The sequence below is a fragment of the Elephas maximus genome, chromosome 4 (assembly GCF_024166365.1).
Source record: "Elephas maximus indicus isolate mEleMax1 chromosome 4, mEleMax1 primary haplotype, whole genome shotgun sequence".
NCBI lineage: Eukaryota > Metazoa > Chordata > Mammalia > Proboscidea > Elephantidae > Elephas > Elephas maximus.
Window position 1 is genome coordinate 83,676,043 of NC_064822.1, and position 17,147 is coordinate 83,693,189.

General features: G+C 40.6%; 1 protein-coding gene across 1 annotated transcript in view; it reads right to left on the minus strand.

Moving 5' to 3' along the window:
• The window catches only part of BCAT1 (branched chain amino acid transaminase 1), a 111,608-nt gene extending 100,395 nt beyond the window's left edge, over nt 1-11,213 (minus strand). The window contains exon 1 of the mRNA XM_049885163.1: nt 10,999-11,213. Within this exon, the coding sequence (XP_049741120.1) occupies nt 10,999-11,004 (6 nt within the window). The 5' untranslated portion in view covers nt 11,005-11,213. The remainder of the gene's footprint in view (nt 1-10,998) is intronic.
• Nucleotides 11,214-17,147: the final 5,934 nt, after the last annotated feature.

The following is a 17,147-nucleotide window of genomic DNA, read 5'->3' on the forward strand; positions in this document are numbered from 1 at the left end:
TGTTTGTCAGTGTATGCATTAATTAGTTTGCTAAAAAACTGCATTGTTTGCAACAAAGAAAAACATGTTAGACAGGATTAGAATCAGTTAACATTCCCAGACACGTGACTTTGTTCTATATTCTAAGTCAGTTCTTTGGGATGTGATAGGGCCATTGCCTTTCACACACTGCCTAAATCTGAAAACGGTAGCGATTTAGCAGACTGGCATCTGTTGTTAACAGTTTTTGTAGTGCTGGGTTCAAACTACTATGTAACATCTTTTTGTATGAATTAACCCCAAAATCTTGACAACCTATACATTTACAACCTATTTATGCTTACAATGTAGTGCAACTTCACCACTGACATTCTGCAAACCTATCAATCAAAAAATTGAGGTCATAAACGTTAAAACACCAATACTTGACTATTCTCTGTGTTTTTATAACTCTCTCTTTTAGGAGTCAGTCAAAGCTTCAACTCCAAAGAAATCTAGAGGTAGGAAAAATATACCTGCTATTCAAAAACAGGGAGCCCTGGTGGCACACTGGAGCCCTGGTGGAACAGCAGTTAAGAGCTCAGCTACTAGCCAAAAGGTCAGCAGTTCAAATCTACCAGCCGCTTCTTGGAAACCCTTGGGGCAGTTCTACTGTATCCTATAGGGTCACTATGAAACTGGATTTACTCGACAGCAACAGTTTTTTTTGTTTGTTTTGGCAGTACAGTGGTTAAGAGCTTGACTGGTAACCAAAAGATTGGCAGCTCAAATCCACCAGCTGCTCCTTCCTAACTCTATGAGGTGGTTCTACTCAGTTCTATAGGGTCTCTATGAGTCCGAACAGACTCCATGGTGATGGGTTTAGTTTCAAAAATACAGAAGTATAAAACCAAATCAATTAAAATGGATCTTGGAAGTTCAGAACTAGGCACTTGATTTAGTTCAACTAATATGGATTTCATTTTACTTGGATCCACAATCAACAGCCATGGAAGCAGCAGTCAAGAAATCAAAAGATGCATTGCATTGGGCAAATCTGCTGCAAAGAACCTCTTCAAAGTGTTGAAGAGCAAAGAGGTCACCCTGAAGACTAAGGTGCGCTTGACCCAAGCCATGCCATTTTCAATTACCTGATATGCATGTGAAAGCTGGACAATGAATAAGGAAGACCAAAGAAGAGTCGATGCCTTTGAATTGTGGTGTTGGCGAAGAATATTGAATATACCACGGACTGCCAAAAGAACGAACAAATCTGTCTTGGAAGAAGTGCGGCCAGAATGCTCCGTAGAGGCAAGGATGGCGAGACTGTGCCTTACACACTTTGGACATGTTGTCAGGAGGGATGAGTCCCTGGAGAAGGACATCATGCTTGGCAGAGTACAGGGTCAGTGGAAAAGAGGAAGACCCTCAACAAGGTGGATTGACACAGTGGCTGCAACAATGAGCTTAAGCATAATAACGATTGTAAGGATGGCGCAGGACTGGGGAGTGTTTCGTTCGGTCGTGCATGGGTCGCTATGAGTCGGAACCGACTGGACGGCACCTAACAACAACAATATCTATGAACTGCAAACAATGATGCAAAATTCCTGCCAGAATACAGGAAAAGGCTGGGCCCACTGGTGAGGTAGACAGCACACTAGACTAGGAGTCAGAATACCTAGTTTCTCATTATGCTCTGCTTTTTCTGACCTTAGGGGGAGCCCTGGTAGGACAAGTGGTTAAGTGCTTGACTGCTAACCGAAAGGTTGGTAGTTTGAATGCACCAGCCATTCCGGAGGACAAAAGATCTGGCAATCTGCTCCCGTAAAGATTACAGCCTAGAAAACCCTATGGGGCAGTTCTACTCTGTCACAGGGGGTTTCTATGAGTTGGAATCCACTCGACGGCACACAATAACGTTTCTGGCCTTAAGCAAGTCTAATAAGTTTCCTGATCTTTATTTTCTTGTCTGTAAAGTGAGGTTAATAATTGCAACGCCTCCTTCATAGGAATGTTTTGAGGTTACAATTTAATGTTATGTAATTTGTTTGGCACTTTAAAAATGCAAAGTATTACTATCTTAGTTAAGCAAAGAAGTCCTTACTCAAGCCTGGATGTGTTTCTTCTACAAACACCAGCACTAACCTTGCAACGCTGAAAACCGTGGAAACCCTGAGTAATGCATTTGGCTTCACCTGTGTAAATTTTGCAGCACCATTTTAATTCTACCTTTTATTTTCAAAAGGAGCCCTGGTTGCTTAGTGGTTAAGCACTTGGCTGCTAACCTAAAGGTCAGCAGTTTGAACCCACCGGCCGCTCTGTGTGTGGAGTTGGGGGAGGAGAATGTGGCAGTCTGCTTAGGTAAAGATTACAGCTTTGGAAACACTATAGAGCACTTCTACTCTGTCCTGTAGGGTCGCTATAAGTGGAAATTGACTTGATGGCAGTGGGTTTTATCTTCAAGGTTCAAAGAAACATGCATTACGGTTTCAGATTCCTGCACTAACATCCTGAACTAAAGCAAAACAATATAACTTTGTATCTGATTCAGCTAAAATGAATTGTATTTCACAAAATCATCCTTTAATGCAGAGGTGGAATGCTAACACCTGCCGAGCGTTCATGCTGTGCAAATCCCTCCTTGTGCTCATGCCAGGAGATGCCTAAATGTGTTGACATCTTTGTCAGTCACATAAAAGATATTGTGGGATCTTTGGCCTAGAACATCCTAGCAAGTGCTCCTTCTTCTCTCTAGACTTATAAGGAGTCAAATAGAATCTGATCTCTCTAATCCCAGATCCACTAAAGAGCCCTGGTGGTGCAACAGTTAAGCTCTCAGCTGCTAACCTTGGGAGAAAATCCTAGTGACCTGCTTCTGTATTACAGCCTAGAAAACCCTATGAAGCAGATCTACTCTGTCACACTGAGTTACTAAGAGTCAAGATCACCCTGATGGCACCCAACGACGATCCCATATCCTAGGTTTCTTAGGGATTCGTAAAGCAAATAACCATCTACAGTCAAAATTAAAAAAAAAAAAAAAAAAAATTTTCACAGTAAGGCATAGATTGTAAATGCAATTGGTCAAATATCAGTTCTACACATAAACATAAAGAACAAGTGAATTGGTTCTTTTTAGCTTAAATATTTGAATAGTCATATTAACTGGTCTTCCTTGTAGGCACATGGATATTATCCTATCACTGACAGCGTTGTACTTCAGGATAGAAATGTTCCTTTTGACAATGAATGCATTCTTCACCCTCCTTTCGAATCGTTCAAGTTGTCATTCCCGGCATAGTAGACCACATGATTATCTGATTCAAAATGACCAGTAACAGTCCATTTCAGCTCACTAATGCCTAGGATATTGACGTTTATGTATTCCATTTCATTTCTGACGATTTCCAATTTTCCTAGATTCATACTTCATACATTCCAGGTTCCAATTATTAATGAATGTTTGCAGCTATTTCTTCTCATTTTGAGTCATACCACAACAGCAAATGAAGTCCCAAAAGATTGACTCCATCCATGTCATTAAGGTCAACTAGCTCTTCCCAGTCATCTTTTGAGTGCCTTCCAGCCTGAGCCACCTTCCTGCACTAGATCAAACAATGCTCTGCTATCAACCACTAAGGCCAAAGACGAAGAAATTAAAGATTTTTCCCAACTCCTACAGTCCGAAATTGATCGAACATGCAATCAGGATGCATTGATAATTACTGATGATTGGAATGTGAAAGTTGGAAACAAAGAAGAATCGGTGGTTGGAAAATATGGCCTTGGTGATAGAAATGATGCCAGAGATCGAATGACAGAATTTTGCAATACCGACAACTTCTTCATTGCAAATAACTTTTTTCAACAACATAAATGGCAACTATATACATGGACCTTGCCAGATGGCATACACAAGAATTGAATTGACTGCATCTGCGGAAAGAGATGACGGAAAAGCTCAATGTCATCAGTCAGAGCAAGGCCAGGGGCCGACTGTGGAACAGACCATCAATTGCTCTATGCCAGTTCAAGATGAAGCTGAATAAAATTAGAACAAGTCCATGAGAATCAAAGTACGACCTTGTGTATATTCCACCTGAATTTAGAGACGATCTCAAGAATAGATTTGACACATTGAACACTAATGACCAAAGACCAGAGGAGTTTGGAAGGACATCATGGACATCATACATGAAGAAAGTAAAAGGTCATTAAAAAGACAGGAAAGAAAGAAAAGACCAAAATGGATTTCAGAAAAGACTCTGAAATTTGCTCTTGAACTTCAAGTAGCTGAAGCTAAAGGAAGAAATGATGACATAAAAGAGCTGAATAGAAGATTTCAAAGGGCGGCTTGAGAAGACAAAGTAAAGTATTATGACATGTGCAATGACCCGGAGATAGAAAACCAAAAGGGAAGAACACACTTGGCATTTCTCAAGCTGAAAGAGCTGAAGAAAAAAATCAAGCCTCAAGCAAAGGATTCTACAGGGGAAATATCAAACAACGCAGGAAGCATAGAAAGAAGATGGAAGGAATACATAGTCACTGTACCTCAAAGAATTGATTGACATTCAGCCATTTCAAGGGGTAGCATGTGATCAGGAACCAATGGTAATGAAGGAAGAAGTCCAAGTTGCACTGAGGCATTGGCAAAAAACAAAGCTCCACGAACTGATGGAATACCAATTGAGATGGTCCAACAAACAGATGCACAGCTGCAAGTGCTCACTCGTCTATGCCAAGACAGCTGCCTGGCCAACCGACTGGAAAAGATCCATATTTATGCCTATTCCAAAGAAAGGTGACCCAGCCAAATGCAGAAACTATCAAACAATATCATTAATATCACATGCAAGTAAAATTTTGCTGAAGATCTTCAAAATCGGTTGCAGCAGTACATTGACAGGGAAGAGCCAGAAATTCAAGCCAGGTTCAGAAGAGGACCTGGAACCAGAGATATCATTGCTGATGTCAGATGGATCCTGGCTGAAAGCAGAGAATACCAGAAAGATGTTTACCTGTATTATTTTATTGACTATGAGAAGGCATTTAACTGTGTGGATAACAACAAATTATGGATAACATTACAAAGGATGAGAATTCCAGAACACTTAATTGTGCTCGTGAGGAATCTGTACACAGATCAAGAGGCAGTCGCTTAAACAGAACAAGGGGATACTGCATGGTTTAAAATCAGGAAAGGTGTGCGGTCAGGATTGTATTCTTTCACCATATTTATTCAATCTGTATGCTAAGCAAATAATCGGAGAAGCTGGACTATATGAAGAAGAATAGGGCATCAGGATTGGTGGAATACTCATTAACAATTTGCATTATGCAGATGACACAACCTTGCTTGCTGAAAGTGAAGAGGATTTGAAACATTGATGAAGATCAAAGACTACAGCCTTCAGTATGGATTACACCTCAACATAACGAAAACAAAAGTCTTCACAATTGGACCAATAAGCAACATCAGGATAAACAGAGAAAATGTTGAAGTTGTCAAAGATTTCATTTTACTTGGATCCACAATCAACATGAACGGAAGTACAGTTAAGAAATCGAAGGATGCACTACATTGGGCAAATATGCTGCAAAAGACCTTTTTACAGTGTTAAAAAGTAAAGATGTCACCATGAAGACTAACAGGCACCTGACCCAAGCCATAGTATTTTCAGTCACCTCACATGCATGTGAAAGCTGGACGATGAATAAGCAAGACTGAAGAAGAATTGATGCCTTTGAATTGTGGTGTTGGCGAAGAATACTGAATATACCAGAGACTGGTAAAAGAACAAAAAAATCTGTCTTGGAAGAAGTACAACCAGAATGCTCTTTAGAAGCAAAGATGGGGAGACTTTGTCTCACATATTTTGGACATGTTATCAGGAGGGATTAGTCCCTGGATAAGAACGTCATGCTTGTTGTCTTAGTCATCTCGTGCTGCCATAACAGAAATACCACAAGTGGATGGCTTTAACAAAGAGAAATTTATTTTCTCACAGTCTAGTAGGTTACAAGTCCAAATTCAGGGCGCTGGCTCCAGGAGAAGGCTTTCTCTCTCTGTCGGCTCTGGAGGAAGGTCCTTATCTTCAATCTTCCCCTGGTCAAGATGCTTCTCAGTTATAGGGACCCCAGGCCCAAAGGACATGCTCTGCTCCCAGTGCTGCTTTCTTGGTGGTATGAGGTCCCCTGCTCTCTGCTTGCTTCCCTTTCCTTTTATATCTTGAGAGATAAAAGGTGGTGCAGGCCATAAAAAAAAAAATACCCCAGGGAAACTCCCTTTACCTTGGATCAGGGAGGTGACCTGAGTAAGGCTGGTGTTACAATCCCACCCTAATCCTCTCAGCATAAAATTACAGTCACAAAATGGAGGACAACCACACAATACTGGGAATCATGGCCTAACCAAGTTGACACATATTTTGGGGGGTACACAATTCAATCCATGACATTTGGTAAAGTAGAAGGTTAGCAAAAAAGAGGAGGACCCTCAACGAGATGGATTGACTCAGTGGCTGCAACAATGGGCTCAAGTGTAACAATTGTGAGGATGGTGCAGGACTTGCCAGTCTTTTGTTCTGTTGTACACAAGGTCGCTATGAGTCGGGACTGACTCGATGGCAACTAACAACAACAACAACTTAAATATTGGACTATTTTTAAAGACAGTAGTGGAATTTTACAAGTATTTCACCATTTTTCAATCACAAAAGCCATGTGTTTTGCAGTACTACTTCTCTGGATTATTGCTTGATGTAAAGTAATTTTCTCCGAAACTTTGTCTTCCCTTCTCCTCTTCTTGAACTTCTTCCTGTATTTTTTGGATCATGACTAACTTTTTAAAATTTTCTTTCTCTCATTAGTCACTGTACACAGGAAAATTATTTTGCAAAATAACTTTTGCACAGAAAAGGCCTGGTCTACTTGAGCATTGGGTTCTTTTAAAGAGGTACCTAAAGGGGATCAAATGGACAACAGCAACTCAAAAGAATAGATAGAAAACTAAGAGGACAGTGAGTTTATGTTAATGGGCAAGGAACAATTCGAAAGGAGGGTGAGAATGGTTGTACAACTTGAAGAATATAATCAGTGTCACTGAATTCGTACATGTAGAAATTGTTGAATTGGTGTATGTACTGCTGAGTATATTCTCAACAACAGAAATAATTTTTTTTTTTTTTAAAGCACGGCCTATGTGACAACAGAGAAAAATTTACATGATATGCTATCTTGTATTAATAAGATGATCTAGTTTCTAAGTTATTTTAAGGTATATAAGTAATCCACTTTTAGAAGTAATGTCATAATTCAGCTTTTTGAGTTTGAGAGGATTAATCCAATGTAATTGGCACTTGAAACTTACTGTTATATATAGAAAGACTGATTCTGCTTTGGCTTTGCATTCACCCTTGACTTTGTGAATCACAGACTAGGTCTCATGATGAAAAATTTGCAAATGCTTGCAAAGTTATGTTTATGAATCAGAGCTTCCCAACCATTTAATTGTGAAACATTTTTAAGATTTGAGTTGCCTCTAACAGGTCTAATCCAATTTCAGTGACCTTAGTTGTATGGGCACTGACATGCACTACCAAATGTGTTACAGAGGCTCAGGACAGCCCATTAGTAAAGATTTTTACCATATGTTAAGAGTTGAGAGCATTTGAACAGCTGTTGGTGGTGGAGGAGGGGGAGTTACAACACAAAGACTGCCCATATTTACAACTGTAAAATGAGGTGAGCAGCCACAGTTTCCTCCTGCCCTTAAATAGAATGATAATATTGTATAGAAAATAGAGGATGACTGAATAATGATGTCTATCATGGAAGGTCCCAGATTCCCACCCTCCAATATGGTAACCAAACCCCCTTGGGTGTAAGGCTGACCGTTCCACTGGGTTTCTGGGGCGAGGCATCAGTTATTTAAAGGAATTGTGGTTACCAAGCAGGTAAAGGCAAATAGAGAAAGCTCTTCTTTTCCATGTTCCTGTGCAGGTTGAGTTGGAATCGACTTGACGGCAATGGGTTTTTTTTTTTTTTTTTTTTTTTTTTTATACAGTTTGAGAGAAGATCACTCAAAGAAGCAGGCAACCTGAAACACCAAAAGCTATAGCCAACCCAAACACTCAAGGTGGCCACATTTGATAAACAATTCTTCATTTATGTACAGAAACAATTTACTCCTAAGCCCAGACCTCTCAGTTAGGTTAGTAACACTACGCTCAGTTCTCTAGTTCTTCACTTCCCTAGTTTTATTTCTTATTAATAAAAATAAGAAAATAAAATGTCTGGCACAAACTAAGTTATGATCATAATTCGTTACTGAAGAAAGCTATAAGTTGGTTTTAATTCTTAGCACACACCTCTTATGATCAAATGACTGTTTTTGACTTCCTTTCATAAGTGTTTTTTTTCACTGAGGTAAATATATACGTAACAAAGCATTTATCATTTCAACAGTCTTCACAGATACAGTTCAATGACATTAATGATGTGCATCATGTTGTTCAACCATTGTCTTTATCTGCTCCCAAATTTTCCCATCACCCTTAACAGAAGCTCAGCGTCCCCTGAGCACTGAGTCTTCCTTTCCCCCTCCCTCCTACCCGCCCCTGGTAAACACCAGTAAAGTTTGGTCTTTATGGATTTGCCTATTCTAAATATTACATGTAACTGGGATTCGTACAATACTCGTCCATTTGTGACTTTCACTCAGCATAATGTTTTCAAGGTCCATCCATGTTGTAGCATGTATCGGGACTTCATTTCTCTTCTCTCATAAGGTTTTAAACCCATTTCAAATTATTAGACCGTCTCAGGTTCAATGAACTGACAGGGAAGAGAAATAAATTCTTGTATACAAATGGCAAACATTTTTAACTCTCATTACTCTATAGTTCTAAAATCAAATGAAGTTACTCATTACTGAAACTCACTAGATGGAATACTGGCCAAAATTAATTTTTTATCTTTTTTTTCCCTCTGCTTTTTTTTCATCACCAAAGTCTCCAAAGATGTTCTTATTCTTATGTTAGGCCTGATTAACTACCTTTGCATCTATGAGCCTTGCTGGAGGGCCACATACTGTGTCTGCAATGTCAACCCCCTCTGGCCCCCAAGCCTGTTGTCTTCCCCCTACAAGTCCACAGACTGTACTCAAGTCTTCTCCTTTCCATCACTTAGCTGTATATCACTGACAATCACTCCCCTTGAGTCTATCCCATTCACGCATGTGCCTCTATTAAATCTCCACCTCAATTCATTAAACCATAAAATGTACTTATCACTTTTATACACATGCTCTTTATTGTACATGATTTTTTTTTTTTTTATTCAGTTGCCCATTCTGTATGCATTCATATTAAAATATAAGCTTCTAGGCAAGAATTTGCTGAGGACATAGCCTGTCATGGTGCCATACACAGAAAATCTTTTTTTGTTGTTGTTGTTTGTTTTTTTTATAAAGATGATAGCAATACATATGTAAAACATAAGTAGAAAGGTTTTTAAAGAACAAAAACAAATTTAAGAAATCTCACTCAGTCCTTGGATCATGCCTAGAATACAATCATCCTAATCTTGGTGGTGCAGTGGTTAAGAGCTCCACTGCTAACCAAAAAGTTGGTAGTTTGAGTTCACCAGCTGCTCTTTGGAAACCCTATGGAGCAGTTCTGTTCTATCCTATAGGGCTGCTATGAGTCAGAGTTGACTTGATGGCAATGGGGAATCTGGGAAAAATAACTCCCAAGGGATCAAATTGCCTTAGAACAACCTCTTAAGTCAGAGAGCAGAAATGGAGTCTCCTGTATTACAGAAGTACGGTGGGCTCATGTTAAAGCACCCCTGACCTACAAAATGCATGATCAACCAAAACTCCACATGGGACAGGGAAGAGCTGGAAAAGAAAGACCGTTTGTTCTCGTAATTGTCTCCTTTTCCTCACTAAAGAAAACTGAGTGTTCTTCAGCTGAAATTACAGGCATGAGCAAGCCAAAAATAGGATATCTAACTGTCTAAGAAGGGGATTGCTCAGTTTTTCACTGGGATGCATTTGTATTTCTTAATGCAAAACGTAGTGTTTCCGCTCAGCTACGGATTAACCACAGTGGAAAATTTTGTTGGTGAAGAAAGCTTTCCATTTACGCACTATTTCCTCTAAATGAAATCGTGGTCTGGGATGGGTTGTGGGTAAGCACATGCCCCTCATTTGAAATTCTGAATCATGGCTTTATGTCTTCCAAGAGATCAGATTGCGTTATAGGAAGCTCCTCATTCCAAGATGGTAGACGGCAGGGCTACTTTCCCACCCTTCACTTTCGTCTGAGGAAGCTGCTCTTCAGCTGTTAATGTCCTTGCGGTTTTCCAACGTGTAAGATCAGGAAAATAAAACACTCAACGTGGTATAATCTCTACGCCTTCAGCTTCAGAAGGAGCAGGCAGCTAATTATCCTTAATTTGCATAAGAATAAGTCATTAGGGTGCTCTGGCAGTTTAATGAAAGAATGCCTTTAGGTTTATATGACTTATTACTCCTAGAAGCTTTCGTTTCCTCAAGAAACAAAATAATATGAGCCTTCTGCCTTTAGGAGCAACTAGGCAGTTCTCCCTCCCCTATCCTGCATCTCCCTCCTTCACTACAGACAGACTGCAGGAAACCCCCATTTACAGCCAGGTACACCCCCACCTACACCGAGACCTCCTCTCCAAAATCCCCGACACCCTGTGCATCTTAGAAATTGAGAAAAGCTGCCTCTTCCTTTCCAGACTTCAAAACAAGAGAAGCGGGAGCTGTGAGCGGCCTTTTATCTCCACTTTCAAACGCCCCTGTGAAAAACCTTGAGAAGGCACATCAGAAATCCGAAAAGAATGGAAGGTTCAAAAAAATATTAAAAAACGTTTGCTTGGAGACGAACTGTGGTGGTCCTTCTCCGTCCCGTTTCTGCTAATTGTTTCTTCTCCTTTCTCTGAGAAATCGCGTGTTGAATCCTTACACTCACTTTTGTAAAATACAGACAAAATCATAGTTACCTTCATGGTTCCTCTGGCGGTGAGGACAGCTGTAGCAGAGCCGCAGGGCAAATCCGACCGGTCTCAGCCGCCTGCCAAGCGGCCCCGGTGCGCGGCTGGCGAGCGCGGTCTGGCTGGCGAGCGCGGTGGCGGCTGCGGGGATGGCCTGGGCAGTGGCTGGGGCGGCGGCTGCCACACGTGGCGGCAGGGATTGCAGACGAGCCTCCACGCAGCCGAGACCTCCGATTGCGTCAGCAGGAAGAGACTGAGGCTGTGTTTCCCCTAGACCGCCCGCAGAGGGTAGAGCCTTTCGCAGCACCAAGACGCAGACCAGAGCCCAGCCCGGAGCCTCGCCCACCACTCACTCCTGGAGGTGCCAGTGTTTCAAGCAAGTTACCACATTTCCCTGGAATTAGTGCCTGTGAGTGTGTCCCCCGGTGCAGGACTACCATGTATCATTTACTTGGGGATGTCAAGAAGAAGGAAACAGGTCACGGATCAAATTTGATTTCAATTCCGTCCTGACCTGGCTGCCTACCTCTAGACTCCTGCCCACCTCACTTCTGGCAACTTCCAAAGTAGCTTTCCCGCCCGCACATACGACCCTGGCACACCCTGCTCAAAATTATACAGTGGATCCTCATTGTCTAAAGAATTTTTTTTTTTAATGGAAGCGTTGAATAATCTAGAACATGTACCTGATTTTTTAAAGTTTGCCAGCAGTGTTTCTCCCACCCCTGTCTCCGGTCCCCCAGTACACCTTTAGACGAAATCATTTTTTGCCAATTTCTTACATACCTAGGAAAAAATTTAATTCTTTGATTTAATATATAAAATTCTTTTTTATTTGAACATTGCCTGCTAGGTGATTTAATCCTGTGTGTGTTCCTTCACCACCTCTACACAGAAGCTCCAGCCAGCATTGCTACTTTTCCATGCTCATCTTCTAGGGCAGGCTCGGAGACTTTGCCTCAGCTGCTCCTTCTGCCTGAAGTGCTTGGCCCCAGCTCCCTCTCTGTCCATCTGACAAACTCCTATTTTTAAAAGCTTCAGCTGAAGCCTTTGCTGTGAAGTTCTCACGACTCCCTGAAGCAGAATTAAGCCCTTCATTGATGCACTGCCCTTTGTCCTTTTCCTTTTTAAAAATCAGTTTTCTTAAATTTCATAAAACTGTTTGTACAGATGTTACCTCAGTAGATTAAGAGATTCCTGAGGGCAGACCCTTTGTCATATGCATCTCCCATTCCCGGTGGCCTAGCTTGGAAGAGAATATTGGGTAGGTGAATAATTGAATCACTCACTTGACAAATTTATTGAGTTCCTACAAGCCAGATGTTTCATTTCATTTTTTACTATTTCCAGTTTTCCTACATTCATACTTTGTACATTCCAGATTTCGATGATTAATGGATGTTTGCAGCTGTTTCCTCTAATTTTCAGTCGTGCCACATCAGCAAATGAAGGTCCCAAAAGTTTTATTCCATCCACGTCATTAAGCTCCACTCTACTTCGAGGAGGCAACTGTTCCCCAGTCGTCTTTTAAGTGCCTTCCAACCTGGGGGGCTCATCTTCTGGCACTCTATCAGACAATGTTCCACTGCTATTCATAATGCTTTTCAGAAGTAGACTGCTGGGTCCTTCTTCCTAGTCTGGAAGCTCAGCTGAAACCTGTCCACCATGGGGGACCCTGCTGGAATCTGACCACCAGTGGCATAGCTTCCAGCATCACAGCAACATGCAAGCCCCCACAGTACAACAAATGGACAGACACGCATAAACATCGATATCCTAGGCATTAGTGAGCTGAAATGGACTGATACTGGGCATTTTGCCTTGGACAATTATATAGTCTATTATGCTGGGAATGACAACTTGAAGAGGAATGGTGTTGTATTCATTGTCAAAAAGATGGCACAGAACCAGACAGTGTTTTGTTCTGTTGTGCATACCATCGCTATGAGTTGGAACCGACTCAATGGCACCTGACAACAACAAGCCAGACACTGTACTAAATGCTAGGGATAGAGTGGTAAACAACAACAAAAAAAGTTCCTACCCTCGTGGATCTTCATTTTTATGCAGGAGATAGAAAATAAGCAATTAAATCATGTAGCAAAATGTCAACAGATGGGTAGATGGATAAATAAAACATGGTACAACCATTTAATGGGATACTATTTAGCAATAAAAAAGAACATAGTACTGATACATGCTACAACATGGATGAATCTTGAAAACGTTATTATTGTTGAGAGGTACCATCCATTTGGTTCTGACTCATAGCGACCCTACGTATAATAGAATGAAACACTGCCAGGTCCTGCGCCATCCTCAAAATCATTGTTATGCTTAGGCCCGTTGTTGCAGCCACTGAGTCAGTGCATCTCATTGAGGGTCTTCCTCTTTTTTGCTCACCTTCTGCCTTACCAAGCACGATGTCTTTCTCCAGGGACTCATCCCTCCTGATAACATGTCCAAAATATGTGAGACAAAGTCTTGCCATCCTTTCTTCAAGGAGCATTCCAGCTGTACTTCTTCCAAGGCAGACTTGTTTGTTCTTCTGGCAGTCCATGGTATATTCAATATTCTTTGCCAACACTATAATTCAAAGGTTTCAATTATTCTTCGGGCTTCCTTACTCACTGTCCAGCTTTCACATGCATATCAGGTAATTGAAAATACCATGGCTTGGGTCAGGTGCCCCTTAGTCCTCAAAGTGACATCTTTGCTTTTCAACACTTTAAAGACATCTTCTGCAGCAGATTTTGCCCAATGCAATATGTCAGTTGATTTCTTGACTGCTGCTTCCATGGACATTGATTGTGGATCCAAGTAAAATGAAGTCCTTGCCAACTTCAGTCTTTTTCCATTTACCATGGTATTGCTTATTCGTCCAGTTGTGAGGTTTTTTGTTTTCTTTATGTTGAGATGCAATCCATATGAAGGCTGTGGTCTTTGAGCTTCATCAGTAAGTGCTTCAAGTCCTCTGCACTTTCAGCAAAAAAGGTTGTGTCATCTGCATAAAGCAGGTTGCTAATGCAATTTTGATGCCCAGTTCTTCTTCATAGAGTCCAATTTTGATGCCCAGTTTTGATGCCCAGTTCTTCTTCATAGAGTCCAACTTCTTGCATTATTTTGCTGCCAATTTTGATGCCCAGTTCTTCTTCATAGAGTCCAACTTCTTGCATTATTTGCTCAGCATACAGATTGAATAAATATGGTGAAAGGATACAGCCCTGACACACACCTTTCCTGACTTTACACCACTCAGTATCCCCTGTTCTGTCCAAGCAACTGTTTCTTAGTCTGTGTACAGGTTCCATGTGAGCACAGTTAAGTGTTCTGGGAAACCCATTCTTTGCAATGTTATCTATAATTTGTTATGATTCACATAGTTGAATGTCTTTGCATAGTCAATAAAACACAGGTAAACATCTTTCTGGTATTGAAAACATTATACGAAGTGAAAGAAGCCAGTCACAAAAGACCATCTATTGTATGATTCTATTTATCTGAGATGCCCCGAATAGGAAAATCCATAGAGACAGAAAGTAGGAAGGGGAGTGGTGGTTGCCTAGGGCTGGGGGAATTGGGAAAAATTGAGTGTGACTGGTAATGGGTACAGAGTTTCCGTTTGGGAACTTTAATTTTGAATTAGTCATTTAATCAGCATGCCTTCCATTAGTGAAAACGTGGTATCAACAAAAAATTCAAAGGAAGAAATAACTGGGTCACCAAACGGTTAAACATTTAAAAAATATTAAAGGAAGTTGAATTCCCCACACTTGGTGTATACCATATCATTACCTGTGGATAGTGTCCTTCATTGAACTTAAAGAAGAGACACCTAACAGTCCCCAGAATTTGAGATTGACTTCAGAACCCCAGACAGCCCAGCTTCATTTTGTCATCACTGTTTTAATAGTCTGTTATTACAATCACTATGAAAAAATATATGCTGCTCAGCTGTAGAGTTTCTCTCCTATAACTTACTAAGTCTCTAGAAGAAGGGACACTCATAAATATTCTGTGCCTTGAGCTATTAATAATTTCTGGGACAGGAGTAAGAGAATTAGCAGAAGACAAAGACGGTCTCTATCAAAAGGTAATAGAAGTTGCTTCATCCAAAATTCGACTCTACAAACTCAGGAAAAAATTTCATTCTTTTCTATTTCTCATAATGAAAAATATTGCAAATTGAATACTCAAAAATAAAATATGCAGTACTTTAAAGGAAATTTAAGAGGTTTTCCAGGATAACTTGGATTCATGGAATTTATTTTTAGCCTTGTTTTGCACACACTAACCTAACCCCCATTTAAAATTAGACTCACTATACAGAGAGAGTTGGCCACACTGTCAAAAGTAGGGTAATACCAAGGCATATGACTCCTTGTGCCCAGGGCCGGTAGCATCCAAAGAGAGGAAAGGTAATTACCCAAGAACTTTCTGCTGACCAGGGAGGAGGTAGTAATCCTCACATTCAACTCTCTGTAATGGACTCAATCATACCAAAGGTCATGAATATGGCATAGGTCTGGGCAACATTTTGTTTCGTTACACATAAAGTCACCACAAGTTGGAGTTGCGTCAACTAACAACAACAACAACAAATAACAGAAGAAGCTTTGGGTAAGTTATCCCTGAACAAGGAGAAAAAAGATTAGTGTTTCTTACAACTCCTTCTTAATTTTTGGTTAGCTCAATTCTTTACTTAGCTCCCTTAAAGAGCAAACAGACTCGAATGTAATCATATAGCAACCTCTAAACTGAGGAAAGAGACATTCAAGGGGCTATTTAATAAACAATCTTCAAACAGGGGCAGCATGGATTAAGGGAAAGCACTGGCTTTAGAGCCAAAGCTGAATTTGAACCCCCAGTTCCACTAACTTGTAATGTATGACCTTTCACAAATTATTTACTCCCTCTGAAACTCAGTTTCCCTTTTTTTTTCCAACATTAAATGGGGGGGAAAACTCAGTTGCCATCAAGTCAGTTCCGACTCATGTCGACCCCATGTGTACAAAGTAGAACTGTGCTCCACAGAGTTTTCAAGGCTGGGACCTTTAGGAAGCAGATCACCAGACCTTTCTCCCAAGGCACCTCTCGGTGGATTTAAACTGTTAACCTTTAGGTTAGCAGCTGAGCATTTAACAATTTGTGCCACCCAGGGACTGCAAGGTAAGGAAAGGACTACCTAATTTGCAGACATGTTATGAGACAGAAATAACGTAATAGGTGTACAGTGCCCAGCACTAGAAACCCACACTACATGCTTCACCCATGCTGCCTATACACCCTCTAAACCCCAATCATCTTGGAATAAGTACGTGATATTCATTTGCCACTAAGAATAAATGATGGATAAGGACTGAAGTTGCAACCAAAAAATTTATAATATTAAGAACACATAGTTAATTAACCAAGACAATGAATTTCAAGGAGGAATGTATGCAATCATTCAAACTCTTTAAAAATGAGTTTATGTCCATATGTCTCGAAATAATGCTGCAAATTTTCTGCTAGGAAGTGGTCCTATAAACCTCTCAAGGTACTTCTCACCATGATCCACACAGCTGACCATTTCCTCCTTGAAACTGTCTCCACCCTTTCACAGTGCTGTACTATTCTGTATCTTCTCCAGTCTCTCTGACAGGTCCCTTTTTCTTAAGTATGATCATACCTCTTTCTTTTCATGCCCTCTAAATGTAGGCAAGGTAGTCATCCCTCCTGTATCTGATCTTGGACCTCGTCTCTCTTTATACTCTGTCTCTAGGTGATCTCAACTGTTACCCTAATCTAGTCACCACCAGAACTACATCAGTAATTCTAATCTCATTCCTGACCTGTAGAATTTTGTTTCCAAAGGCTTATATCTGGTTAATCATCATTATCTCAAACACAGTTCATCCAAACCCAACTGTCTTCCTTCTCTCTGCTGATGTCATCACAATTTTCTAGTCTTCTAGGCTCCAAACTTTGATAGAGTTCATGTCTTCATAAATAGAATTTAAAGCGGCAGGGAAAGACATGAGCTTTCCACATCCAGTTATCACCAAGCCTTCCCAATTCTACCTCCACAAAATCTCATGTTTATTCCTCCTGTTCTACTCTCACTGCCATAGTTTAGTTGTTCATTATATCTTTCCTCTGGATTACTGTTATCCCTT